Source organism: Eupeodes corollae, chromosome 2, assembly GCF_945859685.1.
Source record: "Eupeodes corollae chromosome 2, idEupCoro1.1, whole genome shotgun sequence".
NCBI classification, from domain to species: domain Eukaryota; kingdom Metazoa; phylum Arthropoda; class Insecta; order Diptera; family Syrphidae; genus Eupeodes; species Eupeodes corollae.
The window spans coordinates 2895750-2922527 of record NC_079148.1 but is presented as its reverse complement, the minus strand read 5'-3'; the positions used below and the strand labels follow the sequence as shown (position 1 = coordinate 2922527).

The window sequence follows — 26778 nt, the reverse complement described above, 5'->3', positions numbered from 1 at the left end:
GTGAACTCTCAAGAGCAACTCTCGAGATTCTCCATTTGATAGCCAAATATTAGAAATTTTGCTATCGCGAGCTCTCTGATAGAATATTGAGAGTTTTCTTGCTGAGGGTACTCTCATAATCGTGTCCACTTGATAGATTTCCTCTGCAAGCATATTATCAGTTGGCCATGTATTCTTACAAGCTTTAATTATCCTCACTGATAACTTCCCATCCCGTCTGTCGATTTGCCTTGCTTAAAAGGTCTGTAGGTTTTCGTGTTTTGTTAAAAAAGTTGTCAATGGAATTATTCTAAAAGATTAAAAATTACAATATTTTGCATTTGATGAAATAGTTTGATTTCAAAATCTATTTTTGTAAACGAGATTTTTAGTCGAAAACCAATTTTTACCAATTTTAGTAGCATTTGTTAAAAGATTTTATTTCTTAAACAATTAAATACAAATTAGGTAAATGAATCTAATTTAAAGTCAATATTTTCTATTGTTCACGAGATATCGAGAACCAAACATCATCAATTTTTACCAAATTTGCGTACTATTTTTTGTAGATTTAATTTTTGTATGAAAATATGGATCGAAATTATTTTTTGTCAACCAGATTTTTCTCAAAATGTTACTGAATGTTGAAAACAATATTTCCTTTAAGCTAAAATTAGTAAGAAACCATAATCTCAAATTTTTAAAAAGATATTTGTGTCGGAAATGAATTTTCACCAACTTTTGTTAAATTTTCTTTTAAGTTGCTATTTTTTATTAAAAAACTGTCAATTCGATTTTTCTCAAAATTTTGAAACGATGTTAAAAACGTTATTCTTCGTTGCACAAAATTGTTTTGGAGAAAAAATTATTTTTTATTCGTGCAATTTTCGAGGTGACAAATATTTTTTTTTTTCAGTTTTGTTTTGATTTATAAAAAAACCGTTACTTTGACTTTTTTATAATCTATACTTGTTTGGTATCAAGTTACAATAAAACTAAATTCAAGTCTCTAGTGTTTTTGGTTCGTGAGATAGTTGGGGTTAACCAACATTTTCACCTTTCACTCAATTTTCTTGAGATGCCTTTCCGCATCTTTCTGCATTAATATCTGTATAACAAAATTTATTTGAAGTTCATATCTTTACTAGTTCTTGAGCTATGGACGACGAAAAAACGTCGCGAACGTACGGACGTACGAACGTACAAAGGTACGAACGTCCGGCAGCTTTCTTAAAATGTTTTATTTCGACTCTAGGGTCCTTGAAAAATCGAGATATGTCAAAATTTTCAATTTGACTAATTGGACCCATTACAATAACAATACAGAAGTAAAAAAAAGTATTTTCAAATCAAATTTATATGAACAAAAGGCATAGTTTCCACTGATTTGCCATGTTTACTCTCGACAGCTGCTCGCAAAATACGAACTGTGTTGGTATTCCGCGATAGTTGTAAGCACACGTGTCCACTTGCGAGTGACTTTCAAAATGACCGAATGTCGAGAGTAATTGGTCAACTCTCCGCAAGATACTCTCCAGACTATGTCCACTTGCGGGATCGCTGTCGAGAGCAGCTTGAGAGCGACACGCAGCACGTTTACTCTCAAATGGACACCCACCTTAACTTTCTGTTGCAAGTTGAATCCAATAATATTCGATTATATGATTGATGGGATTAAGTAACGTAGGGTTAGTGAATCAAAAGATCTAGGTGTAATATTTGATGAAAAACTATCTTTTGAATCCCATGTCAACTATATTGCTTCTAATTCAAACTCTATGCTTGGTTTTCTTAAACGAAATTATTCCGAATTCAAGGATCCGTACACATTGAAAACGTTATACTGCTCAATTGTTCGTCCATTGCTGGAATATAATTGCATTATTTGCAATCCAGACTCAAATAGAATCCAGATCCAGATAGGATTGAGAAAATTCAGAAAAACATTTTAAGGTACGCATTGAAGGCATTGACCTGTAATAATAACATGAATTATAGGAGATGATGTTAAATGCTTGGAATGCAAACTCTTGTGTCGATCCGTAGAATGTTTAGTGTTTTATTTGTTCGTGACATTCTCTGTAATGATATTGATTCTACAGATTTAATTTCTTTAATAAATATCTATGCACCAAGTAGAACTTTGAGAATGAGGCAGCTTATTTTTGAAATACCCCATTCTACAAATTATGGACAGCGAGAGCCAAAATCTCACTGCTGTAAAATATTTAATTTTTATTATGAAAATTTGGATTTGTTCTTAACTAGGCAGCAATCCCTCCCGAAACGTTGGGAAAGTTAATGTAACTTAATTGTAAAAACTAAAGCGACCAAAAAAGCCGACGGAAAACTATATTTCCACTGATCACATTAAAGAACTTTTCTCCCGGAACAACCCAATATTCTTTCATCTGCCTTTGTCGAGATCCATTCTTCTGCACCGTACAGCAGGACGGGAATGATGAGGGTCTCATTTAGAGACAAAGAGAGACAAGAGTTATTCTCAGCGCTCGTGTTATTTTCTGTGTTTATAAACAAAGCCCTTAACTACCTCAAAGTTACATCTCTTGATAGTTACCTTTTTCTTGCCACCCCTATCTCAGAGCTAAACAGTTACTATTATTTTAAACCACTGTGTTTATTGTAGTAAAATTCCTCTTAAAAATAACATAATTTGTACATGAATATATAAAATATATTTATCATCTTTCTACATTGCAGATCATTCAACAACAATGCCATCATTGTCTGGTGCCCTTTCGATTATCTCATACATGCAGAAACCTGTTTGGGGATCATGGAATTCACTTTCATTCTCCTGGCAAGATTCCATCCGCAAAACATCTCCTCCATCGTCAACGGAAGAGCCGTGCGTTAGCTTATGTCTTTTAAATTGACTAGACAGGAGGAACTTCTTTGGACACTGATTGCATGCATAAGCCATCTCGCCCGTATGGATTCTCAGATGGGCAACCAAATTACTTCGCATTGCAAAGGCTTTTTGGCATACCTCACACACATGGTTTTTGTCTCCAGAGTGTGTGAGCATGTGCGACTTAAGATGCGATGTTTGTCGAAAAGCCATCCCACATTCTTTGCACGCATGTGGACGTTTATCGGTGTGCAGGAGCTCATGATTACTTCGGGCGTGAGTCGTGCGGAAGGCTTTGTTGCAGGTGCTACACTTGAATGGCTTTTCACCCGTGTGAATTCGCATATGGTTGATGTGCGTGGTTCTATGATGGGATACCTTGTCACAATGATCGCATCGAAAGGTTTGAGCGTTCGCTTTCCGTTTTGCCCTAATACGCGGGGGCTTTTTCTGCCGTCCCTGGTGATTCAGGTGGATTCTCATGTGATAATGCAAACTTTGGCTGGTTTTAAATCTACAAGCAGACGGAGTATTTTTCATAAATGTGGATCAAAAATCAGTTTCAATTTGTGTACTCACGCCTTGTGACAAACTCCACACTCGATTGTCCTTTTATCGGAATGCTTTGCCATATGCATCTTCAGTATATCCGATCTACCAAAACTCGCTCCACATTGAGCACATTGGAAATTTCTCTCCTGATTGTGAACCGAGCGAACGTGCCGCTCCATATTGCTTTGATTTGTGTAGCTCTTCTGACAGATAGAACAAGGGAAAGCTTTGTCCAGAGTGAAATGATTCTTCATGTGTTCTTCGTATCGATACCGCTGGGTGAAGACTTTGTCACAAACATTGCAATTAAAATGTTTATCGTCGTGCTTTCTCAGGTGTGAAGTATATTTTGATTTTTCCTCGAAGAGTTCATAACAAATTTCACATTCAAATTGTTTGGTTTCCGGTTCACTTGTAGGCGAATCCTTAAAAGTGGAACATTGTAAAAGCTTAAGAAAAATAAGAGTTAATTAGCGTTACCACAGTGTCTTGGGTGTCCAAATCATTTCGAGCGATGCTGATTTCAATAAATTCGACCAAATCGTCTTCGACCTGTTCCATCACCGAGTTCTCTAAGATTTTTTCAGATTCGTGCGTATTCTCTTCTTCAATCCATGGCTCTTCACTAACTTCATCTGATTGGATTTCGGGTAAACCTTCTTCTTCTTCTTCGTCAATTAGATTCTCATGATCGTCAAAGTTTGCAATATCCTCGTCCCTGCTCCAAGTTCCTACTTCTTCGCATAGCTCTTCCAGTGAATTGTGGCCTGAAGTGTCAATAATTGTGGATTCTTCACCCAGTGATAGTGGTTCGACGTTGGTAATCAGGAGATCTTCTCGGAGCCTCTTCTCAGTTTGTTCGCTGCGTTGCCGCAAACGGTAGGAGAATGCCAGTCCAGTTTCGCATTCATTGCACACATATTTGGGCAAGCAATCATTGACATCGATCTGGGATTGAATTAAGAACATATGATGAGGAAATGTTGGAATTTTTGTAAGAGTACTTACTTGAATATTTGCGCAAAGCCGGATCTGCTCCACAAGCTCATCATTTCCCTCGTTAAAAATGTGTTTTAGATCTTCGGTCGTGCCACAAATGCGGCAGATATCTAAAGTCATTTTTATTTTAAACAATGTTTTGTAAATGCATCACGAGAACATGATTTAATTAAATAAATAAAAAGGTTTTTAAAAATTCAATTGTTTTGTTTTTGAAATTTCGACAACAAAATTGCGAAAATCAACAAATAACACCATTGACAGATTTTTGACAGATAAGAAAGATAAATTTATTTAATGCATTTAAAATACACAGGGTGATGCTAAAATCTACTATTTTTTAAAAAAATTTAAATGTTTCATCCGAATGCTACATGTTCAAGTAATCGAAGGTAAAATTGATAAATTAAAATTATTGTGTATGGTTCAAAATAAATATAAAATAAATGTAGTGGACGGTGTTTTAAGGCAGCATGAGAAGTTTCGATGGTTGTTTTCTATGGATTAACAGTGCAAAATGTCAAACTGTGTTCACATTTTTGTTCAATGATGTTTGGAAGCTCATCATGCATTTAACACCAGAGCAAAGCTTGTGGAAATTTACTTAAAGAAAAATTATACTGGTTGCATTGTTAATAAAAGAACTTCGTCTGAAGAACCATTTAAAATTTTATTAAATAAAAAAAAGTCACTGCTCATTAAATCTATTAAAATTGATTCACAAAAATTGATCAGCTAAAAATCTACGTCATTTGGTTCTTGCAAGACGAGGCAATTTTTATTGCAACATTAATTTGGAGACCACTTTATTTCGAGAAGTGATCCTGTTAGCTGGCCTTGCCTTTCGTAAGACTGTACACCTTTTGATTACTTTTTTATAGGGTTATATTAAACCATTATATTATGCCAACAAATTAGCAACTCTTTTAGCATTGAAAACCAATATTTAAGCCACCATTGATGCCATGCGGCCATATTTATTGTATTGCCAGATATCATATTTGAAAAAGAAACACTGTCAATTTATTTAACAGAAATAAGAAGAAAAAAATACTGTTCCAGGAAATAATTTCAACAAGTATTTGGCTTTCAGCATATTTCTGTAATTTTTGCAATATTTGGAACCCTTTCATATAAATTTAGAATTTATAGTTCAAGTTCAACAACACTACCTAATCGACGAAAGAATATTAAAGAGATAGAGATAGAGACTCGCACCAATTATCGACCTTTCAACACAATTTTGACAGAACATTTTTCATGTGTTTTCCTTTGCTGTCGGAGCTCTTAGAGCATGCAAATTTTTACAAATCTGATATTTTACAAATAATTTAATTTTGTCTGAGTTTTTCTTAAAAAAAATATCTTCACTAAGTTTAAAATTAAAGCTTAACTATGGCAGAAGTCGTAGGTATCCATCAGGAACGTACAATTCCCGAATATGAATTGATACGGAAGCATCAAATCATGACCGAAGACAGATTGAGGTAAAAAATATCATTTTCTTAAAATATCAAATTCAAAAGAAATGTATTAACTATATCTTTTGCACCGGCAGGGCTATTATCCGAACTCGAGAAGCCTATCAATATAAACTAAGCAAAGGTACAAAAACCCTTAGGGATTATGGGGTATTTGTTGTGTTCGAGAAGAAACTTCACGAAATGATCAAGTCCATGGAAATATCGAGAAATCAACAATTTCCTGGTCTTAGGTCTGCCATGTCGAACCGCATCGTCCGTCTGTACAAAGAAGCTATTCGTTTTTATCCGGATGAGGCTCGATTGTGGGATGCGTATTTGAAATTTTGTAAAAACAATTTCCCATCTGAGGTGCCAACAGCATACGAAAAGTTAATTCAGGTAAATATCTATAAAAGCTTTTTTGCTATAGTAAAACGAACTAAGGTTTTTTAAAAGTTGCAAATAAAAAGAATTTAGTCTTCCTTTTCGTTGTTGTGAGAAACCAAACAATAAAAGCATTCACCTTAAGTAGAGAAAAAAGGAAATGGGTAAATAGGATAACAATATAAAATACGAAGGAGTGTTTAGAAGTAGTGGATGAGCAGCGTTCAGGTAGAGGTATGGTAAAAATAATACGAACACTTGGAGAAAAATCGCTTGAAATAAAATATCCGTTTAAAATTAAATTTAGAGACAGAAGAACTTTAATAAACAAAACTTAAACTATTCTGTTTATGCCATCAAAATATCTTCAGCGGGACCTTGATTTTTCGGTTTTTGATATTCTAGAGAAGACAACTTTAACACACATTCTCTTAAAAAGGCTTCACCATAATATTTTTACAGCAATAAGTAGAGCGGAATGTAGTTAAAAGTATTTAAGTATACATTAATTTATTTAGGATGGTTTGAAAAATGTTTGTTCGTCGGGCAATGTTTGTAGCGTCTAACCTCAAACTCTTAAAATAATGTTAAGATTTGAAGGTAAAATCATAATAATTAGGGGTTCTTCTCTTGGCTGACCGCAGGTATCCAATTGTTATTACTTTAGAAGTTGCCCATAAAAATATGCTCATTAGATGACGTTTCAGGCAGGATAAGTAGATAATAACTAATTCAATAACAAATTAAATGATTCCAAAACTTTTAAGCATAATTTAAGTTCCCAATGTTAAATAGGGAAACATTCCTAGGGAAATTTGTATTTACGATAGCCCCAGATGTCTTGACCAAAAAGAGCTTATGCCGAAATCGAATATATTTTTTCGTTCAAACTTACATCATGTAGCAAGCAAGTAATAGATTCGTTTGTTCTATACGTGGTGCGGTGGGTGGATCGAAAAAAGAGATACTCATTTCAAATTGCGGGGGTTAAAGTTAAAGCAGATGGTGGTGATCTGATGATAATCATAATCGATAGAAATGCGTTTGATGGCCGTGAATTCTTGAAATATGTATGAATTTCCTGATAAAGGAACCAAATTGACTGGCACACAAGAGTTCAATGCCGAAAAGTAATGTATTTGGCAATAAAATTCTACTTTTTCTAAGGTTTTTGATGCCTTTCGTTCAAATCCAATTTAAAAAATGTTCTTTTAAAAAATTTTAATATCTTGGTTTATTTTAACAATGAGTTACCAGCAAACATACAGATTCACACTTTTTCTGATGCATCTGAAAAGGCATATGGTACAGTTGTGTATCTGCGAGCAATTCTAAAAAATGGAACAGTAATAGTAAGGCTACTTTCTTCAAAATCCTGAGTGGCTCATTTAAAAAGACAAATATTACCACGACTAGAACTATGCATTGCAGTCTTAGGGGCTCAACTAACAAAGAGTTAAGAACGACTTGAACCTTATATACGTCCCTTCATTCTTATGGACAGATTTTGAAATCGTCCTTGCATGGATAAATTCACCCTCAGCATCATTTCAAACATTTGTTGGTAACCAACAGTATTCGAAGACTAACACTTTCCGAGCAATGGCGACATGTGTCTTCAAAACATAATCCAGCAGATGTGATATCAAGAGGTCTTTAACCGGAAACGTTTACATTATGCACACTGTGGTTTTACGGCCCACTATTTCTGAATGTTCAGGAAGATAGTTGGCCAGAAAGTTATTCAAAGAGTCTGGGGATGCCAGACAACAGTGAAAGAAAGAGACACATCACTGTAGCAACAGTGATCCAAGATTGTGATCAGAATATGATTTACAAGATAAATCATAGAGAATCTTTTAAAACGCTTCAACGAATAATCTCTTATATCCAGCGGTTCTGTAATCAAGCTACACACAAAGAGTGTATAAGAGAAATCCACTTAACCCCACGAGAGCTAGAAGAATCATTAACAGTGATAATACGAGCAATGCAGGAAGAAATCAGTGACCTGCAAAAATACAAGGAACTGAAGAGAAATAGCCAGTTTGCTAGCTTTTGTCCATTTTTTTGATGACAAGGGAATTATGCGAGTTGGAGGTCGACTAGACTAGACTACCATGCAACAATCCATTGACAAAACTATTGATGAAAGAAATGAGCAGCACAAACACTGTGGCTCTTAGACATTGCTTACTCAAATGAGGCATGAACCATTTTGGATTCATAACAAAATACGTGGCAAGCAACCTTACAATACCTTACATATACTGTGATAATGCCACTAATTTTGTGGGAGCAAATAATCAACTAACTGAATTATATGACACAATCTACTCAGAAGGTGCACGTATAACCATAACTAAAGCGTGCAGTGGTCATGCAATACAATTCAATTTCATACCATCAAGGGCGCCTCACTTCGAAGGACTTTGGGAAGCAGTAGTAAAATCAAAAAAACATTTGTTAAAGAGGAGTGTAGCCACAGCCTCGCTAACATATGAAGAACTGGAAACTGTATTAATTGGAATTGAAGCTATTCTTAACTCAAGACCACTAACACCACTTTCAAGTGATCCAAACGATGCATTAACTCCAGGACATTTTGTTATCTGCGAACCACTCACCCCAAAAACTGATGTTAACGCAACTTCTCTGTAGCAGACACTTTTGACGAGATGGAATCTTGTGTCACACTTAAAGCATGAATTTTGGAAACGATGGTCACAGGAATACTTCAAGAACTTCAATACCGTTACAAATGGAAGGAGATCTCTAAGAACATCAAACAAGGCGTTATAGTCATCATAAAAGAAGACAAAGACTTCAATGGCCTTTGGGTAGAATTCTCAAGACATTCAAGGGTAATGATGTTGCAATAAGAGTAGTTGAAGTAAATACAGCATCTGGGGTCTGGAAAAGCCCAATTCATGGATTAGCACCATTACCATTCGAAAAGGAAGTGACCCCTGATATAACATCACGAGATGAGGTCGAACCATCAGAACCAGTACATGAGATACCAACTAAGAGACGAAAAACTTGTAGTACCATTGGTATCACGCCATAATTAACAGTTCATCTAATCATTCCATTAGTTATCAATGAGCCACGAAATTCAGATCAACAAGTTCAGACCAAACCTCGGAATACATTTCGAAGGAATTGGAACAGCAAAAATAGCAACTAGTGAATGGAACTTCATTATTCACTACAACTTAGATCCATTGTTAGAAGAATATTCAGCATTTGCAAACGGAACACGTTAAATCACTTATGCCAACAAATGCAGCAACGAAGCATATGCGTCAACACACTCAATCAATTCAAAACGAGCTGAAATGGGAAAACATTATGCTTCCAGCCAAGAGAACAAAAAGAGGAGCAGCTAATTTCATTGGAAACATAGCAAACTCTATTTGGAAGAAATCATCAACCAAAGGTTTGATCAAATCAATAATCAATTAAGAGAAATAACATCAAGGATACGTGATAATGGAGAAGAAAGTCATAAAATCAAAATATTCCAGATTTTTACATCACCTTCCTCACAACTTATTATTATGACGATCAACATTCAAAGAATGTAATCAACATTAATTGATGTATTAACAGACACTCATCTTGGTAAAGTAAGTTCACTTTTAATGTCAGCAAGTCAACTCAAGGACGAGATAAAAACGATCAAAGCTCATTTACCATCAATTGTAAAACTACCTGCTGATAAAGAAGATCTCTTACAGCTATACAGACTAATTACAGTGAAAGGAGGAGTAACAAATAGGCAAGTGGTATTTTTGATCACACTGCCACTAGTAATCCAAGAGTTTTACGAACTATTCAAGATGATTTCCATACCTAGCGTAATCAACAATACCACGATAATAATTAACCTCAGTGCTCTAATACTGGCGGTAAATGCACATCGCGACAAATACTTTCCAATACAATTATCTGAGATGGAATCATGCATCAATTCAAGGTAAGAACAATTCTTATGTTTTAATCTACAAGCTAAATACAGCAAGAGAGCAGAAGTATGTTCCTGCGATTTGGTCTTTTTAACAATGAAACGAGACCTACGTGTTCCTTAAAGAAATCAGAGCTAAACTCAACGTGGATACAAATGCAACATACAAATCAGTGGCTCTATTTCACAAAAACTCCATCTCGACGCTTTCGTGAAAAAGTATTGAACTGAATTTGTTTATATTAAGATATAATCTAAAACTACACCAGATTAAAAAAAAACTATCAAGGTCTAGTTGAATAAGGAAAGGTTGTTGTATTGTTGTCGCCAATATGGGAATGTGATATGGGAATATTTTGTAATCAATTCCATTCATTTAGTTGTGAGGATAAAAAGGAGAGGACAGGTGGTTACTTTGTGGTACGTCAGAGCGCCAGAGGTAGCAAGAAAATAGTTAGAGAAACCGCGCATCTGAAGCGGACATTTCCTACGCGTTTTCCTAAGTAAGAAGAAATCCATTTATATAAAAAAATTATTCGAAGACAAGATTGAAAAGCTTGAACAGTATAATTCTATGAGATATCTGTTCAAATGCCTTGCTAAAACCAGAGGCGTTACGGTCCACTTTGTATCCTGTTTTTCAAATCGTATAGAGGGTTAAACACAAAAATTCCACAAGGTTAGTAATTGTATGACTCAAATTTCTGGAGAAATGAAAGATTTGCAATCAAAAACTTTAAATATCTTACAAGATTCTTTCAAATAATTTTGGAATGTGGGAATGATTCCCATCTTTGTGACTTTTTTCTTGAATTGGGATTTTTCATACATGTGAAAAATCCTCTTGGGCTATAGAAAGATTAAAAACAAGTAAGAAAGGGATGCGGAAGATAGGAATGAAGCACAAGAAAATGGTTGTATTTAAAATTTGTTGCCTAGCTGTAGCTCAAAAAATGGAGACGACTGGCTTAAGTTGTCAATCCCTCCCTCTCCTCTCCCCACATATGGTGTTCTAAACATTAAAGTCTTATTAGTCAAACATTCTTTCTTATAGAACTTCCTAAAATCTTTAATTATTTTCTTTCTTGCAACTCCAAATATAACCTTTAAAAAACTCTATTTAGGTTCCTAAGAGCTTAACACAAATGTTAAACGAATTTTTTAAAAAATGCAAGTTTTAAGGTTTTTAAAAGACCAAAAGAAACAACGCTTTCGAGAAGCTTGCAAATAGATTTATAGGATTTGAATAAACACAAATGAAGCTTAGCATAGAATAAAGTGCAAGTTAGGAATTTATTTAAAAAAAATGTTTGCCGATTTCCATTTGAAGTTCATAACTTTGCAACCTCATTGATTCTATCACAGCCAAATGCCTAACAACTTAAAACAGGTATTAAACTGTTTGAACCTTGAAAAGTAAACTTAAAAGCCTTTCACCTCATCCAACTTACGTTTTAATTATTGTTTGTATTCTATTTTCAAAGAAACGCGGTGACAAACCAAAAATCTGGAACAGTGCCGCCCTGTGGTTCCACGAACAAGGCAACAACCTTGAAAAAGTGAAAAGCATTTTCTTCCGTGGCCTTCAACGTCATCCGGATAGTGAGCTGCTATTCACTTCATTTTTCCGTGTACTCCTTTCGGAAACGGCAGCCTTACCAGAGGAACAACAAGCTGCCAGTTTAGGACGGGTCATTGCCATATACAACACAGCCAAAAAGAAGATCTGCAATGTCAAGTTCTTGGTGAATTTGATTAAACAATGCGGTGAACCACAACACGTTCGGTTTACAGCGCCTCTTCAAAAACTAATCGTCAACGACATGATGCTGCTGTATCCCCGTGAAGAAGGTGTCTGGGATGTTTTGGCTCGACGGGTCTTGGCCGGAGAACCTATTGCTGACTTTCCCCACGATGCGATCATCGAAATAGGACTTGACGAAGGAAATACGGATGTTGTGATTGAGAAAGATAACAATGACGACGCCAAAGCATCAAAGCCAACACTGAAGGCGCGAATCGATGGATGCTTTAGGGTTTATCAAACTGCTGTTAATATTGTGAGTATCAACCAAATTCAAAAACGAGTACGATTTTGCTAACGCAACGCTTTAAGATAAAAACTCAAGCAATGTGGTCGTACTTCATCAAGTGTATGCTGGATATCAACAGCGACTTATCCACCCAGGCCGTGTTGAAGCGCAAGAAGTTAGCGAGTGCTTTCAGAGGAGCACACGACGCCAATTGCATGACTGAGGAACACTACTACGCATACATAAGTCTCCTAGTTGAATCAAAATCCAACAAAGATTTCATCATAAAAATGATGACAGAAGCCACAAACCGCTACCAATCGATGAAGCTGTGGGAACAACGTTTAGCATTTTACGTAATGGAAAACAATCGCGGCAAGGTCTACGAGATTTTCCGCGAAGCCACAGATTTGCTCGGTACTAATTCATTTCCCATATGGAAGTTGGCCATTCAGTACTTTATGACTTGCTACGAAGAGAAAGCATCAAAATTGCAACAGTTGATGAGGGAGGCTTGCGCTTTTGAGGCGCCTCAATTTCTGTCGTTTAGACCACAGTTCTTGGAATGGTCAGTTGTGAATCAGCCTCTGTCGTCAACTCGTAGTCTTTACGAAGAACTCAAAACCTTATCTCCGCCCTGTTTGGAATTGCACCAAAAAATGGCCCTTTTAGAATCACAAGCTGTAAGTTTGATTGAGCATTTTTTTTTAAATAAAACTTATTAATGGAACCTCGTTTGTTTTTAGCTTAAACCTGACATTGAAAAAGTGAGAATCTGCTACGAGAATAGTTTGTTTGACTTTGGAAAGACGCGCACAGATGTTTGGATCGATTACATTAAATTCGAGCGTGACCAAGGCGAACCAAAGCGAGTGTCAAGTTTGTGCGAACGAGCAAAGATCACTCTGATGCCATTGTTTGTGGATAATTTTATAACGGAACACTGTCTGCTTACAGTTGGGGCTTATAAATAAAATTTGTATCGTTTTATTTAAGAATTGTTGTTTTTTCTTTTTATTTTCAAACCTTAACTCATATGAATCAAAAACAGAACAACCTTAGAAAAGAATAAGAAAATGTAAAGATTAAAATTGCTGTAAACTTAACTTCTTGTCAAAAAGAATAAACCTTACTTTTAAATACATTTAAAAGGGTTATGTTCATTTCCAGGGTCGAGTTAAAATTGAGCAATTGATGGAAACTTAAGCATCCTTAGAAGTCTGATAGTTTTAAAAGCAGAAGAAACTTAAATATGGATTATTTTGAATTTAGTTTATTGGTTTTCAATTTCTGTTTTAAGTGCACTCTCCGGGACGATTTTTGCTACTTTTCTCAGTTCTTTAACAAGTGTATCGGGGCACTGCATTTCAGTCCAACTCACCGGCACCATTGGGACGCCGTATGGACCACTTTCATTGGCCAAAGCCACAACAACACCAAGTTCGTTCTCAGCTGTGCTTAGTTGGTAGCAGGAGAGTTCTGTTTGTGGGAGCTATAAAAGAAAATATATGACAATCAGCAAAGAAGGACTTGGGATTAATTCCCGAAAAGTAAGTCTCACCACTCGGGCTAGAATAATGTCACCTGGTCGAAATGATTTGTACATTTCAACGCGGTCTTTCTCGGTTGCTCGGACGTCTTCTTTCCTTAAGATTCCTCTAAAATTTAAAAATTCTTTTTATTTCTTATTTAAATAAGTCCAATTTTACCTACCGATAGTTTCTTTCTAAAATGTGGTCACCAATGAAGATGATAGAACATTTGGCGAATCTTTGATTAACCTGTTGAACTCGGGCTGTAACAACATCGCCAGTAACAGGTACAATAGTTTGGTTGCCAACGCATTTAACTTCAACTAATTTAAACTTTGAAATTTTTAAGTTAATTAGAAACAACTTAAGGAAATATAAACTTATTTGTTTTTACCTTATTATCTTGTTCACGGACATCGACTGTTCCGGCGAGTGTTGCGTAAATGTAGCCTTGTCGCTCGTATGTTCCTTGGCCGGCAATTGTATTTTCATCGGAGAGACATAGTCTCTGTCCAGGAAGGCAAATTAAATTCATTGTAAAAGAGGAAAATATTGAGATTTAGTGTTTTTTATTTATTTAATTTAAAAACGCGGTACTAACAGAATGAAAACATGTCAAATGAAAGGGTCATGCATCTGTCAAATTTAAGTTTGTCGATACTCGAACTACTACTATACTCGAATGTCGATATGATAAGATGGCGTTTCAGGTTCTAGAAGTTTCCTATAATGAATTGAACTGCCTTACCGTATAAATGATGAGTCGTGTTTATTATCCAAATGCTTAATTACACTTTTTGCAAATGATGGCGAAGTCAACGATTGCTGAGCCTTGAAGAAATTGAATCTTTATTACACTTTTTGTAAATGAAAGTGTTGTGGCCGATACATCAATTTAACACAAAAACACAACTGTTCTCTACGGATGTTTTTCACGACTGACTTTATTATTCTTATTAAAATAGATTCACATTAGTAGTTACATGGGCGCGTTCAAAGACTTCTTGATTTTAAACTTAAGGTTATAACAGTTCTTCGCCCCTTAAAAAAAATAAAAATAGTATATAATTTTGTTATTGTTACAAACATAGAGATACATTTTTTCATTGTATTTAAATCAACAAGAGAAGAATTAAGAATTAAATTAAATAAACATATGTACTTTTTTTTATAATAATTGCTTGAAAATGTAAAGTTAGGAACTTAAATATCTAGTCGATCTGGTGCTTTAATAATACGATTTGATCTTCGTAAAATCTTAATTACATTTTTATTTTGATTACAATTTGAGTCATCATTTATACCTTCACCAGCAGTACAGTTTTGATGATTTTTTTCATTATTCATTGAAATGTTATTATCGGATGTTTCAGTATCTGTAAGCATATCTCCACCATTGTCATGTTGCTGAATGTTAAGTGAAGGAGGATGTTCTTCTCTGGAAACGTCATAGGTTTGTTGATTTTTTACATCTATGCCTATTTGGCGAATCTGGTCAATGTGGCGTTTCCAAATACGATTATCATCAAGTCTTACTAAATAATGAAGAAGTCCTAGCTTTCTTATGATTTGTCCAAATCTCCACTTTACTCCACGGTCGAGGTATTCACGCACAGCAACTCTGTCATTTTCTTCAAGTGATCTTCCCCTCTTAGCTTCGATTGAATTGAAACACCTAAATGGTATCATGCAATCAATTCTGGATCTAATTTCGCGTCCGAATACCATCATAGAGGGCGATTTTCCTGTCGCAGGATGAACCATCTTTCTGTAGTCCAAAAGGATTCTGCATAATTCGGTATTTAAATCTGTCGTGTCCGGTCCTAATGTTTTTAATTTTTGTTTAATTGTTTGCACGTAACGTTCTGCCTGGCCGTTAGTTGCAGGGTGGTATGGCGCTCCCATTTTGTGCACGATTCCGTTCATCTTCAAGAATTCTTTGAATTTGTAATTTGTAAATTGAACCCCGTGATCGCTAACTAAAACCGACGGTATACCAAAACGGCTGAAAATATTCCTACAGGTGGTTATAGTTGTATCTGTCGTCATGTTTGGAATTACAAAAACTTCTGGCCATTTTGAGTAAGCATCGACTAAAATAAAAAAAAGCTTACCGAGAAATGGACCTGCAAAATCAATGTGTACTCTTTGGAAAGGTTCAGTGGGTGCTTCCCAACAATGCACGGAAGTTTTAGGAGGATTGCTTCTTATTCGTTGACAGTCCGGACAGTTTTTTACCAAATCTTCTATATCACTATCGATCCTTTCCCACCAGCAATAACTTCTCGCTAGAGATTTCATTCTAGTTGCCCCGAAGTGTGATGCATGCAGCTCGCTAAGAACCCGTTTACGGAGAGTTTCAGGAATGAACACTCGCATCCCTCGCATGATACAATTTTGCTGTAATGTGAACTCGTTTTGGTCAATTCCAAATCTGTATTTTGGTTCTACAATTCTTCCCGTTCTTAAACCTTGTACTAAAACCTTCACATTATCATTATTAATAGTTGCTTTTCCCAGTTCGTCCACTGTCAACGGTAAATTTTCGATTTGTGATATTTCCAATACATCAGCCTCATCCATTGTAAATTTTGATATTTTTTTGATAGGCAATCTTGACATTGCATCTGCGTTGCAATGATCTTCAGTTCTTCTAAAAACTATATCATAATCAAAGCATTGAAGATAAGCTGCATAATGTTGCATGCGTGTTGCCGATAAAACTGGCATTCCCTTTTTAGGGGAAAAAATCTGGGAAACTGGCTTGTTGTCTGTTACAAGAGTGAACTTCCGGCCATATACGTATTGGTAGAATCTCTTCACTCCATACGTGATAGCATAAGCCTCTTTATCAATCTGACTGTACTTCTGTTGGGTAGGTGTCAACGTCTGAGAGGCGTACATTATTGGCTTTTCTGTTCCATCCGGGAATTCATGGCTGAGAACAGCTCCTACACCGTATGGTGAAGCGTCTGTGGCTAAAAGCAATTTAAGTTTTGGATTGTAATGTGTTAAAAAGTTATCGGTTTGCATTTCCATTTTGATTTTGTCAAAAGCAGTTTGGCAGCTTTTATTCCAAACAAATGGTACATTTTTCTTAAGTAAATCGTTTATCGGATAAAGAGTTGTACTTAGATTTTTGAAAAATCTTCCGTAGTAGTTTACTAACCCTACGTATGATCTCACTTGGTCCTTGTTTTCTGGTACTGGCATCTGATCAATGGCTTCGATTTTATTCTTTGTTTTATGAATACCGTTTTTATCGATTTCGTATCCGACATATTCGATTTTATCTTGAAAGAATTGACACTTGTTTACATTGATACGCATGTTGTTTTTATCGAGACGACTCAAAACTTGAAACAATCTGTCCAAATGTTCTTCATTATCCCGGCCAGTTATCTTGACATCATCGATGAAAATGGATACTCCAGGAATATCGCTCAATAATTCCTCCATATATCGTTGCCAAATAGCTGGCGCTGATGAGATGCCATACATTAGTCTTGTTGGTCTATATAAACCTTTATGTGTACTTAAGGTCAAATAATCTCGACATTCCTCGTTGACTTCTAATTGCAGATAAGCCTTGGTCAAATCAATTTTTGAAAATTTATTTCCTCCGCTAATTGATGCAAATAACTCTTCAATTGTTGGCAGAGGATGCTCATCAACTATCAAACACGGGTTAATCGTGACTTTGTAATCGCCACACAGTCTTATCTGGTTATTAGTTTTCCTTATTGGAACAATCGGTGTCGCCCATGCACTAGCATTTACTTTTTCCAAGATACCATCGTTTACCATCTTGTTAATTTCCAGTTCTACCCCTTCTCTTATAGCAAATGGTATAGATCTATGCCTTACAAATACTGGTTTCGCGTTAGCTTTAATGTTTAATTTAGCCTGAAAGTTTGGAATTTTACCTAAAGAGGTTTCAAAAAGGTTAGGAAATTTTTTTTTAATTTTATCAATCAAAACTGTATCGTCAGTTGAGGTATCGTCTGAATTAATTTTGTTAATATTATTTGAATCAAGAGCATTATAACTTATACCTGCCAATTCGTTTAGATTTATGTTTAGTGCTCTTACCCATTGTCTCCCTAATAAAGGATGTTTAGAAATAGAAGTCAAATAAAGTTTTAATTTATACATTATATTTTTGTATCTAACATCAACAGTACAGAATCCTAAAATTCCTACATTGTTGCCTGTAAAACTTTTCATTACAATATCAGGTTTTTCGATTACTTTATTTGGTATGATGTTTTTAAAATTTTCCATGGACATAATTGTGAATTTCGAACCAGTATCGACTTCAAAAGTTACATTTATATTATTAATGTACATTTTTGCAAAAAGTCCATCGTCATTATTTTTTGTTATTTCATTTATTTGAAAAATACTCTCAATTTGGTTTATTTCATTTTCGTTTTCATTAATTTCAACATAATTTGCAAAATTATCACTATTTTTATTCAAAGAAAAACAAACTCTTCTTAAATGACCTTTTTTTTTGCAATATGAACACACCGAATTATAATGCTTGCAATTTGTAGCTAAGTGCAATTCACCACATCGAAAACATTTATTTCCACCATTTCTAACATTGTGAATAGGCCTACTACTACCATATTTATTTTTATTTGTATTTGTATCATTAGGATGTATTTGAGAATAACCGATCCCGTTACCAGACAAACCCTGTCTCGACTTGTTCGTCGTTATTTTGTTCACTGCCGATGTAACATCCTGAACATTTCCGAGCACTACACCACCTTCTTCGGATAACTCGATGCCTTTCGCAATATCAAGTGCCATTTCCAATGTTAATTTTCTCTGTTCCAGGCATCGGTTTTGCATAACTTTTGATTTGAGTCCGAAAACGAATTGATTTCGAAGAGCCGTAAGAAGGTACTCACCAAAATTACATGATGCCGCCAGTCTTCTTAGGTTAACGAGAAATTCGCAGACATTCTCCCCCTCCTGTTGCTTCCGCAAATGGAATTTATTGTTTTCGACGATCTCCAAAGGATCCGGGTTGAAGTGCTGTTCCAATAATTCGACGATGTCTTTAAACGTTTTGTCATTTGGCTGCGCAGGTGATAACTTGTCGCATAATATATCGTAGGTTTCCGAACCCATAAAATGGAGGAGAAAGTCTCTCTTCTGTGCCTCCAGCACATGAAACAAACCGAAAGCACCTTCGAGTCGACTCACCCAGCGACTCCACTTCGTTTTATTCTTGTCGAATGTTTCGACGCAGAAAGCAGCTTGGAATGCTTGAGCCATAGTTATAAATTATAATAGTTTGTTCTTTCTCTTTTTTAAGAACAAAAAAAAAAAACGCACTCCTTTTTTATCCAATTTTCGTCGCCAATTTGTTGTGGCCGATACATCAATTTAACACAAAAACACAACTGTTCTCTACGGATGTTTTTCACGACTGACTTTATTATTCTTATTAAAATAGATTCACATTAGTAGTTACATGGGCGCGTTCAAAGACTTCTTGATTTTAAACTTAAGGTTATAACAGAAAGCGAAACCAACCATTGCTAAACTTTGAACAAATTGAATCTTAATTTCAACCTCCATCTTGAATATAATATATTAATGCAAAGAGATAAATTTGCGCTTTGCAGAAAGGTTCCATAAAAAGATTAAAATAAAACAATTAAGTGAAACAACAGCTTTTAGAGAACTATTGCCTTACGAGTGGCTTACAACTCTCAAGCATTCCTGTGTGCGAGTAATATTGAGGATGGAGAGGACCTACAGTTTATATGCCAAATCTAAACGGCTTGTTTGAGACACTACTTTTTTATGACATGAATTACTCTCTAGACGATAATCCAATTGAAACCTTGGGCATGACAGCCCTACGCACTAACCATCACACCGCGGGTATGACTCCAATTAAAGATAGCATACTAATAAATGTAACATATTTAAATCGGGAAATAATCGTTCATAGAGCATTTCATCCGAAGAATTAGTAATGAAGCCATTGAACTACTAGATATGGACTGCTAGTAGCCAACTTCGCATTGTTTTTATATATTCCTTAAAGCTACTAGCCCTTCTGTAAGTTCAGCGGAAATATGGAGAACCTATTGAACTTGATTTTTGTATTTTGTTTATTTAACCAATCTCTTTAATCATACATATGTTCTTAGTTTTTTTTACAATAAAAAAAATTGAAGCAAAAAACAATAGATGACGTTTAAATATTAATTATAATTTTTGCACCAAACCTACAATACAAGAGATATTTCTTTTGAGGGAATGTTGTATAAGAATTAGTATCGACTAGCAATCCATATCTAATATGTCATTGGTAATATGTATTTGTATTTATATTCGAAATATCATTTTTAACTGTGAAAACAAATTATGTGAGGAGATTCAACTCTAACTATTCCCCCTTTTTCTAGGACCTTCAATAAATCTTTCAACTCAAAATAAATGTACCGACAAATTTATCAGCCCGCTAAATTTTGACAGCTCAATATACACTATGAAACAAAGTCTTTATTTGTCCAAAGCGTAAATATAACTCGCATATCTGGACAGGTGGCCAGATTTAGATTTATTTGAAAATGAGAAGTGAAATATTTAGTCCTTATTTATTTCAAAATGAGGAAGAAACTAACCTTGCAACTTTTTTATGCACACTTTATCCAGTGTTGCCACCAAAGTATCAAGCTACCCACCAGAAGCTACCTCTGAAACCACCAGAAATCCACTAACAAAACTCACGCCAGTTTAAAAAATCGCTAATTTTTCCACCAACTTTATTTTTAGCAAATTTTTGTTCATCGCGAAAGAAAACAATATTTAAAAGATACGTTTATTGGAGAAATAACATTAAAATTACACATTATGTAACAAAAATAATGAAATTATATTAATAAGTCATCGCTTGGCCGCAACTGAAACAGCCAGTTGCAAAGAGTGACATAAACAACGTACCAAAACTAAGTGTGATACTTCTTCTTTCAATTTAGTATAGACCCCATTATTTACGCCAACCATTACAGAAGCATTGTCTGTTCCAATTTCCATTAAGTTATCAAGTCGCAGATCAAATCGTTTTAGTGTCTTCTTGATAGCAGTGATAATACCTTCAGCATTGCACTCAGTTAGTTCAGCAAGGTCTAGATAGGTAGATACTATTTTTTGGTATCTAATACTGTAATAAATTATAATGACTCCAAGGTATTTCTGTATTGCAATATCTGTAGACTCATCAACCAATATACTGTATAAAATAATAAAATAATAATAAAAATATTTCCATGACTATGACTACCGAACGAAATAATTATGAAACATCCGGTTACCTTCATATTTTGTTGATGCTTTTTCGACATCCCATGTGTTTTTATATCTCCATAGTGACTCCGTAAAATCGTTCCACAAAACTTGCATTTCGGTACTTGACCAGCAGTACTTTCAATTACTTGAAGCCAATCTTTTAAATGTGGGTCTTGAAGCCAAGAATTCCGAAACTTTTGTGAATATTGTGGTTTTGGCATGGTTATTAATGACGAAACACGAAACAAACAAAACCATCGACACCAACTCACTGAGCTCGAACGAAAATTGAGACTTGAGCGAGAACATCGGGGATTCCCCGTCGAGGAATCGACGGGGAATCCCCGATAATTTACTGCCATTTTTTATTAAAGAGTTTGTGGCTTGGATTTATTTCCTTTTGACACTAGATGAAAGAGTGTTGCTGCACGATGGAATTAAACTCCAAAAACGATACGAGTGGAGTTCATAGTCGTCGTTCCAATATTTGAGAAAAGAAATACTAAATTCTTAAATTCCACTAGACAAATCCACTAGCCACTAAAGTCAATATTTGTCCGCTAAAAAGCAAGCCAAAACCACCAGATTTAGTGGAAAATCCCCTATGTTGGCAACACTGACTTTATCTTCAATTTGTTGCAAAATTTATTTTACAGAAGTGATACTGGTTAACTCTCATTCGTCTGAGTTTACGCCTCTTCTGACAAACCAGCAACTCTTGAAGCATTAGAAACTAAGCTAACAAATGGCAATGTACGATGTAATTCGTAGCCACCATTGACATATGTTTTTCAATGTCTCATTGACATTTTTACATAAGTATGAATGTCAAATAAACATTCAGTAAAGTATATGAATTTTTTCTAGCTTACATCAAAAAATTGTAATATTTTGGATCGAGATCCGTAGGCATAAAATCGCTCTGATGTAAAACTCAACAGATCCACACAAATCTGCTTTTATTTTTTAATCGAACACAACTAAAGAAATGACACTTGACTTGACTTCTGTGTTTTGCGTTTGCTTTGGTTGATTTTGTTAACTTTTTTGTATGGCATGTTGTTGACGAAAGAAAACTGTTTTCAATTTTTTGGAGTTTTCTCAAGTCTAAATAAACTTCCTCTCGTCAACGAATGGATATTCATAAAAACAACTTAAACTCTTCAAAATGACTGAAGTTCGTTGCAATAACTGCGATGTAAGTTCAACAAAACGAAAAGAGTCCTTCCTTATTTTTTTTAATGAACATTGAATTCGTCTTACACAAACTTCTTACTTACTTCTTACAGGAGCTAAACGATTTTAACGCTGTTAAATGCGAAACTTGTAAAATAAGCCTTAAATTCAGTGAACCTCTAGATTCCGAAGAAGATGAATGCGAAAGTGATTTTCGATTCATCGAAGAAGCTGAACTTATTGGTGAAGTATACAAATTGGAAAATCTAGAGGATCTGGAAGAGGACAGTAATGGACAATGCATAAAACCTGAACCAGGTTTTGATTCCAATATTTGTTGTCAAGTAAGTGCCGAATGTTATCATGCCTCAAAGAAGTACTAATAAATCAATGAATGGTGATTTTAGATTCCTAATGCTTATGTAGAGAGCATTGTTAAATTGGAGGATGGTGGCACTGAGAATGTTACATTCGAAATTGTTACTGTCGAACCCAAATTGAATGTTGACATTGAAAATGAACAACAGTTTCATGAAGCACACAACTTAGACGTCAATGACAATGCTACAGAAAAGAGTCGGGTAAATCTTTAGACCCAAAGACCATACATGAGATCTTTTTATAAACCAAAACGAATACTTTTTTGTTTGTAGATTTCAAAAATAAAAGTCAACAGACCAGAAAACTTAAAAAAGATAAAATCTTTACCCACAGAAGAAAGCCCAACAACCACTCCAAGCATACCATACCAGTGCACAGAATGCCCAAAAAGGTAAGTTACTTTTGTTGGTGTCTGAGTGGCATATGAATCAATTAAACTGAACATCTCGATACTCCAGGTGTGTTAATCAATAACTAACTAAATCCTTCGATACGATCACATACACGATATTGCCAAAAACGCCGAAAGATGTTTGAATTTTTTTAGACGATGCAAGACATTTTTCTCTTCTCATCTAGCTAAAATTTATAAAACCTAACTATGTTAAAAAGTTGGGTATAACTCTCATCTCTAGCCTGTTGCTCCAGCAACTTACTGAAGCCTTAAAGAAGAGTTTTTCAAGATAGGTGACAATAATAACACTCGAACACCGTCGTTACACATCGTCGCTCACACTTCTTGTAGCCTTTTTAACAGATAATGCTCTAGTGAAATAACTAGCTTAATCCCTACTTTATTCGTTACGTTTGCGCTTTTCAAAAATTCCCATCAGAACACTTTCGCTCAGCTTCGACCGTACTGTAAAGTACAGCGATTCGTTCTTTAGCCGTACCAGGCGAATGTAGAAGGACTTACTCTACTCTCCGCTATACCGCTACATCCTATTTTGTTTCAGAAAATGCGTTTGAGCTAATCCCATAATTTTTCCAAGATTCTTAAGTTCCTCTTTGAGTAAAATCACTCAACTCCATTGAGTGTCCCTCGATAGTGTCTTCCCCGCGTTGTAGACCTATAAACTACCACTACCTCTTGTAGTTAACGATGTCGATAGGAATCTGTCCAGTTCTCTGAAAGAGTTCTTAGTCTGACTTCGAATTCAGACAGAAAATCCTTGGGATCTTATAGAGACATCTATTTAGAAAAGTTTTGCAGCTTATATATGAATGTGGTGGTCCGCTTCAAACTCATGTCCTGCAAAGTCAGCTTGAGTAGATTTTCTAGTAAATTTGAGGATTTTTTATTACTGATCCTCAGCCCGACTTTCTTCGCTTAGAGTTTCAGATTGCTTAAAAAAGCAACCGAATATTGTCCGCGTAGTCTTGTTCGACTAGAACACACTGAAAGTTATAGTCGAACTTTTCAAACTCCACTGTTGATTTCGAAGTTTTTAGATACCATTTATTTGCTCAAGATTTGGAGCTTTAAGCAATGCCCATCAGTTTTTACTCTACCCCAACTTTGGTCGTCGTGTGAAGGACAGATATTGAATCCCTTCCTCTTTTAACTATTAACTTTTGTTTTGTGTCTGGAAATATGTTCTCCCTCTCTAACCCTTTCAAGATCCTAAGATTTCTTCACGATAGTGTCAAATTTTCCCAGCAACTCCAGCTCTTCGAATAAAAAAAATACCAATCTTTTCAAAGTCTTCATTTTGTCCTAAGGCGCTTCCTCTTGTGAATAACGATGTTGATAGGAACCTAACCAGTTCTCCGATTGAGTCATTGGTTTTAGATCATATTCGATCAGAAATCTATTTACAAAAGTTTTTAGCTTATGCATGAAAGATGCAGTCACTTTTCATATACTACATATACTTCCTAGGTACTGAGAATTGTCCTGCAACGTCTTCTTGAGCCTAAGTACACATTTGTTCGCTTCGTTTTCCTATCGTCTGCGTAGCCAAGATGTTAAATTGTTGAAACCAAAACATCCTTCATCGAATTAGTCGTGATTGTTTAAAGCATCATTCTGATGATTGTGCATGTTGCATTCTAAGGCTAACCAAATAAAATCTCCAATAAGACTATCTAAAGTCTTTTTGAAATCGATAAAAAGAAGATGAAAAGGGAATAGATCTCCACGCATTGGTCGATTATGATCCTTAGAGTGTTCATTAATGATCTATGCTGGAAGTATCATCTGGCCAACCTTAAGACTACTCAAACTCAGTCCCAAGTAGTTTTGTAATTTTGAAAAGGTTCCGTCCAAAACCAAGTTTTCATTATTGATCTTTTTTTTTTAAATAAGATAATGAAAGGACTTTCTGAATGAGCAGTCATAAGTTCTTTTAGATTCGAAGCTACTATTTAAAATAACCAATATTTTTTAAAACTTAAGAACTTTAGTATACATTTTTAGTCATCTTTTTTTTAATAATCAAAACGTATTCCATTTTTCTTAAAGTTTTAAGAGAAAAGCAACTCTTAAGGCTCACATTAACCGAATACACAATCCAGACGATGAGAGTGCCTGCTGTGCTGGCCATGGACATGCATCTCGGATTGAATCCAATAAACATGTTCATCATCACGACACACCTGCTACACCTGCATTCTCCGAGTCCGGTGAATCTGAATACTTATGTTCGGAAGATGAAGAAAGTGAAAAGCCTTCAATTCCTCTAACACACTCAAACAACTCTCCCTGCAAAAGAAAACGAAAACTCAAACAAGAATTTGATTCGGAAAATAATAATACGAGAAAAAAGTCTCCAAAAAAGTGCAAAATCGAGTTAAGTCCTTGTTCGAACCTAAATAAATCCAATGAAATTGTCTACAAATGTGCAGCATGTGAGAAAATCACAGATAGCTACCAGGAACACTTGAAGCACATAGTAATTCATGAGAAGGTAGACGACAGTCTCACGGTCACGACTTCTCTCGAACAACTCAAAAAGACACCGAGTGGATTTTTGGAATGCAAAGAATGCGGTGGGGTATTCATGAGTGAGCGGGAGTTCAACATTCACCAGAGGTCCCATCAGGGAGTTCATCAGTGTGATATTTGCAAGACGATTCTCTTGACCCCGTCGAGTCTCAGAAAGCATAAAAATCGGATGCATCGGCAAAGGGCAAGCAGGAAAGGAACATTGTTCGAGTGCAATATTTGTAATGAAAAGTGAGTTGGAATTTTCTTTCATCTTTTTCAGTTCATCAATCAAAATTTTCTTACAGATATGAATCTCAGTTGCTCATGTTGCAGCACAGGAAGAAACACACCGAGGTAATGAAGAAAATCGAAGAGATGACCATCATCGACCGAAGTGGGGGGAAAACCTGCTACGTGTGTAAAATATGTGCAAAAACTTCAAATAACAAATTCCGACACGAAGAGCACTTGAGAATTCACACCAAGGAGAAACCGTACAAATGCGAGAAGTGTGGAATAGGCATCGCCACCTCGAATGCAATGGCTCATCACATGCGAACTCATGAGAATATAACGTTCGAATGTAATGTGTGCCATGCAACGTATCGGCACAAGAAAAGCTTGAAAAAACACTTGAAACTTCACACCGGGGAGAGGCCTTTCGAGTGTCGTCATTGTGATAAAAAGTTTGCCTTCAATTACACACGAGCCGATCATGAGCGGAAGTGTCACATAGATGGTGGCACGTCTCGCATTCAGAAACGGAATCGCAAAAAGAATTCAGCAAAGACGGCAGCTGAGAGTGAACATGAACAGCAAAGAAGTCAACCACAAAATGACGAACAACAAAGGGAAGAGGTAATAAATGAAAATGACAAAGAGAGAGAACTTACGACGAATGTGGATCCGGAGGAAGTTGGTATAGTATAGTATATCAACATAAGCAATAAAATGCAGCGCATTATATATTTAAATGTTATCCTTATCTATTGAATTAAATACATATATATTTTTTAAATTTGTAGTTCTTTCTGAAAGACAATCCAAAATTTGTTAGCTCTAAAGTTTAGGGGTCATCTCCGCACAAATATCTCATCATCTTTTTCATGTGCCTTCGAAAAATTGTTTGTGATTCTCGTGCTTTAGTTCAACTCATCAAATACTTTTTAAAAATTTAGTTTTCTAAAG

At 35.5% G+C, this 26778-nt stretch overlaps 5 protein-coding genes across 5 annotated transcripts; 2 read left to right on the top strand and 3 right to left on the bottom strand.

Annotated features, from left to right (window-relative positions):
• Positions 1 to 2604: 2604 nt before the first annotated feature.
• Positions 2605 to 4712, bottom strand: LOC129947044 (zinc finger protein 883-like). The gene is made up of 4 exons (XM_056057481.1): positions 4412 to 4712; positions 3884 to 4351; positions 3431 to 3828; positions 2605 to 3365 (listed from the first exon to the last, which is right to left on the bottom strand). Exons 1-4 carry the CDS (start codon positions 4520 to 4522, stop codon positions 2702 to 2704), a joined length of 1641 nt encoding a protein of 546 aa, XP_055913456.1. The 5' UTR covers positions 4523 to 4712; the 3' UTR covers positions 2605 to 2701.
• A 953-nt stretch (positions 4713 to 5665) lies between these two features.
• Positions 5666 to 13396, top strand: LOC129947043 (U3 small nucleolar RNA-associated protein 6 homolog). Its single transcript, XM_056057480.1, has 5 exons — positions 5666 to 5889; positions 5961 to 6264; positions 11704 to 12279; positions 12336 to 12935; positions 12999 to 13396. The coding sequence occupies exons 1-5, from the start codon at positions 5798 to 5800 to the stop codon at positions 13224 to 13226; spliced, it is 1800 nt and encodes a 599-aa protein (XP_055913455.1). The 5' UTR covers positions 5666 to 5797; the 3' UTR covers positions 13227 to 13396.
• A 107-nt stretch (positions 13397 to 13503) lies between these two features.
• Positions 13504 to 14413, bottom strand: LOC129947052 (exosome complex component CSL4). The gene is made up of 4 exons (XM_056057488.1): positions 14179 to 14413; positions 13966 to 14117; positions 13814 to 13910; positions 13504 to 13744 (listed from the first exon to the last, which is right to left on the bottom strand). Exons 1-4 carry the CDS (start codon positions 14317 to 14319, stop codon positions 13526 to 13528), a joined length of 609 nt encoding a protein of 202 aa, XP_055913463.1. The 5' UTR covers positions 14320 to 14413; the 3' UTR covers positions 13504 to 13525.
• Positions 14414 to 14987: 574 nt separating this feature from the next.
• On the bottom strand, positions 14988 to 19307 carry LOC129948499 (uncharacterized protein K02A2.6-like). The gene has a single exon (XM_056059518.1). It carries the CDS (start codon positions 19074 to 19076, stop codon positions 14988 to 14990), a length of 4089 nt encoding a protein of 1362 aa, XP_055915493.1. The 5' UTR covers positions 19077 to 19307.
• A 2810-nt stretch (positions 19308 to 22117) lies between these two features.
• Positions 22118 to 26608, top strand: LOC129947041 (zinc finger protein 93-like). Its single transcript, XM_056057477.1, has 6 exons — positions 22118 to 22302; positions 22394 to 22624; positions 22688 to 22861; positions 22934 to 23052; positions 25126 to 25839; positions 25896 to 26608. The coding sequence occupies exons 1-6, from the start codon at positions 22273 to 22275 to the stop codon at positions 26518 to 26520; spliced, it is 1893 nt and encodes a 630-aa protein (XP_055913452.1). The 5' UTR covers positions 22118 to 22272; the 3' UTR covers positions 26521 to 26608.
• The last annotated feature ends 170 nt before the right edge of the window (positions 26609 to 26778 follow it).

Excerpts from the sequence above, each read along its gene's own strand:
- LOC129947044 (XM_056057481.1), bottom strand. The coding sequence starts at position 4,522 with ATGACTTTAGATATCTGCCGCATTTGTGGCACGACCGAAGATCTAAAA. Across the intron at positions 4,352-4,411 it reads GGCTTTGCGCAAATATTCAA|ATCGATGTCAATGATTGCTT; the intron begins GTAAGTACTCTT and ends ATTCAATCCCAG. Across the intron at positions 3,366-3,430 it reads TGTGGAGTTTGTCACAAGGC|ATTTAAAACCAGCCAAAGTT; the intron begins GTGAGTACACAA and ends GTCTGCTTGTAG.
- LOC129947043 (XM_056057480.1), top strand. The coding sequence starts at position 5,798 with ATGGCAGAAGTCGTAGGTATCCATCAGGAACGTACAATTCCCGAATAT. Across the intron at positions 5,890-5,960 it reads ATGACCGAAGACAGATTGAG|GGCTATTATCCGAACTCGAG; the intron begins GTAAAAAATATC and ends TTGCACCGGCAG. Across the intron at positions 12,280-12,335 it reads ATCAAACTGCTGTTAATATT|ATAAAAACTCAAGCAATGTG; the intron begins GTGAGTATCAAC and ends CAACGCTTTAAG.
- LOC129947052 (XM_056057488.1), bottom strand. The coding sequence starts at position 14,319 with ATGAATTTAATTTGCCTTCCTGGACAGAGACTATGTCTCTCCGATGAA. Across the intron at positions 14,118-14,178 it reads TCCGTGAACAAGATAATAAG|TTTAAATTAGTTGAAGTTAA; the intron begins GTAAAAACAAAT and ends AAAATTTCAAAG. Across the intron at positions 13,745-13,813 it reads ACATTATTCTAGCCCGAGTG|CTCCCACAAACAGAACTCTC; the intron begins GTGAGACTTACT and ends TTTCTTTTATAG.
- LOC129948499 (XM_056059518.1), bottom strand. The coding sequence starts at position 19,076 with ATGGCTCAAGCATTCCAAGCTGCTTTCTGCGTCGAAACATTCGACAAG.
- LOC129947041 (XM_056057477.1), top strand. The coding sequence starts at position 22,273 with ATGACTGAAGTTCGTTGCAATAACTGCGAT. Across the intron at positions 22,862-22,933 it reads ATGCTACAGAAAAGAGTCGG|ATTTCAAAAATAAAAGTCAA; the intron begins GTAAATCTTTAG and ends TTTTGTTTGTAG. Across the intron at positions 23,053-25,125 it reads TGCACAGAATGCCCAAAAAG|TTTTAAGAGAAAAGCAACTC; the intron begins GTAAGTTACTTT and ends TTTTTCTTAAAG.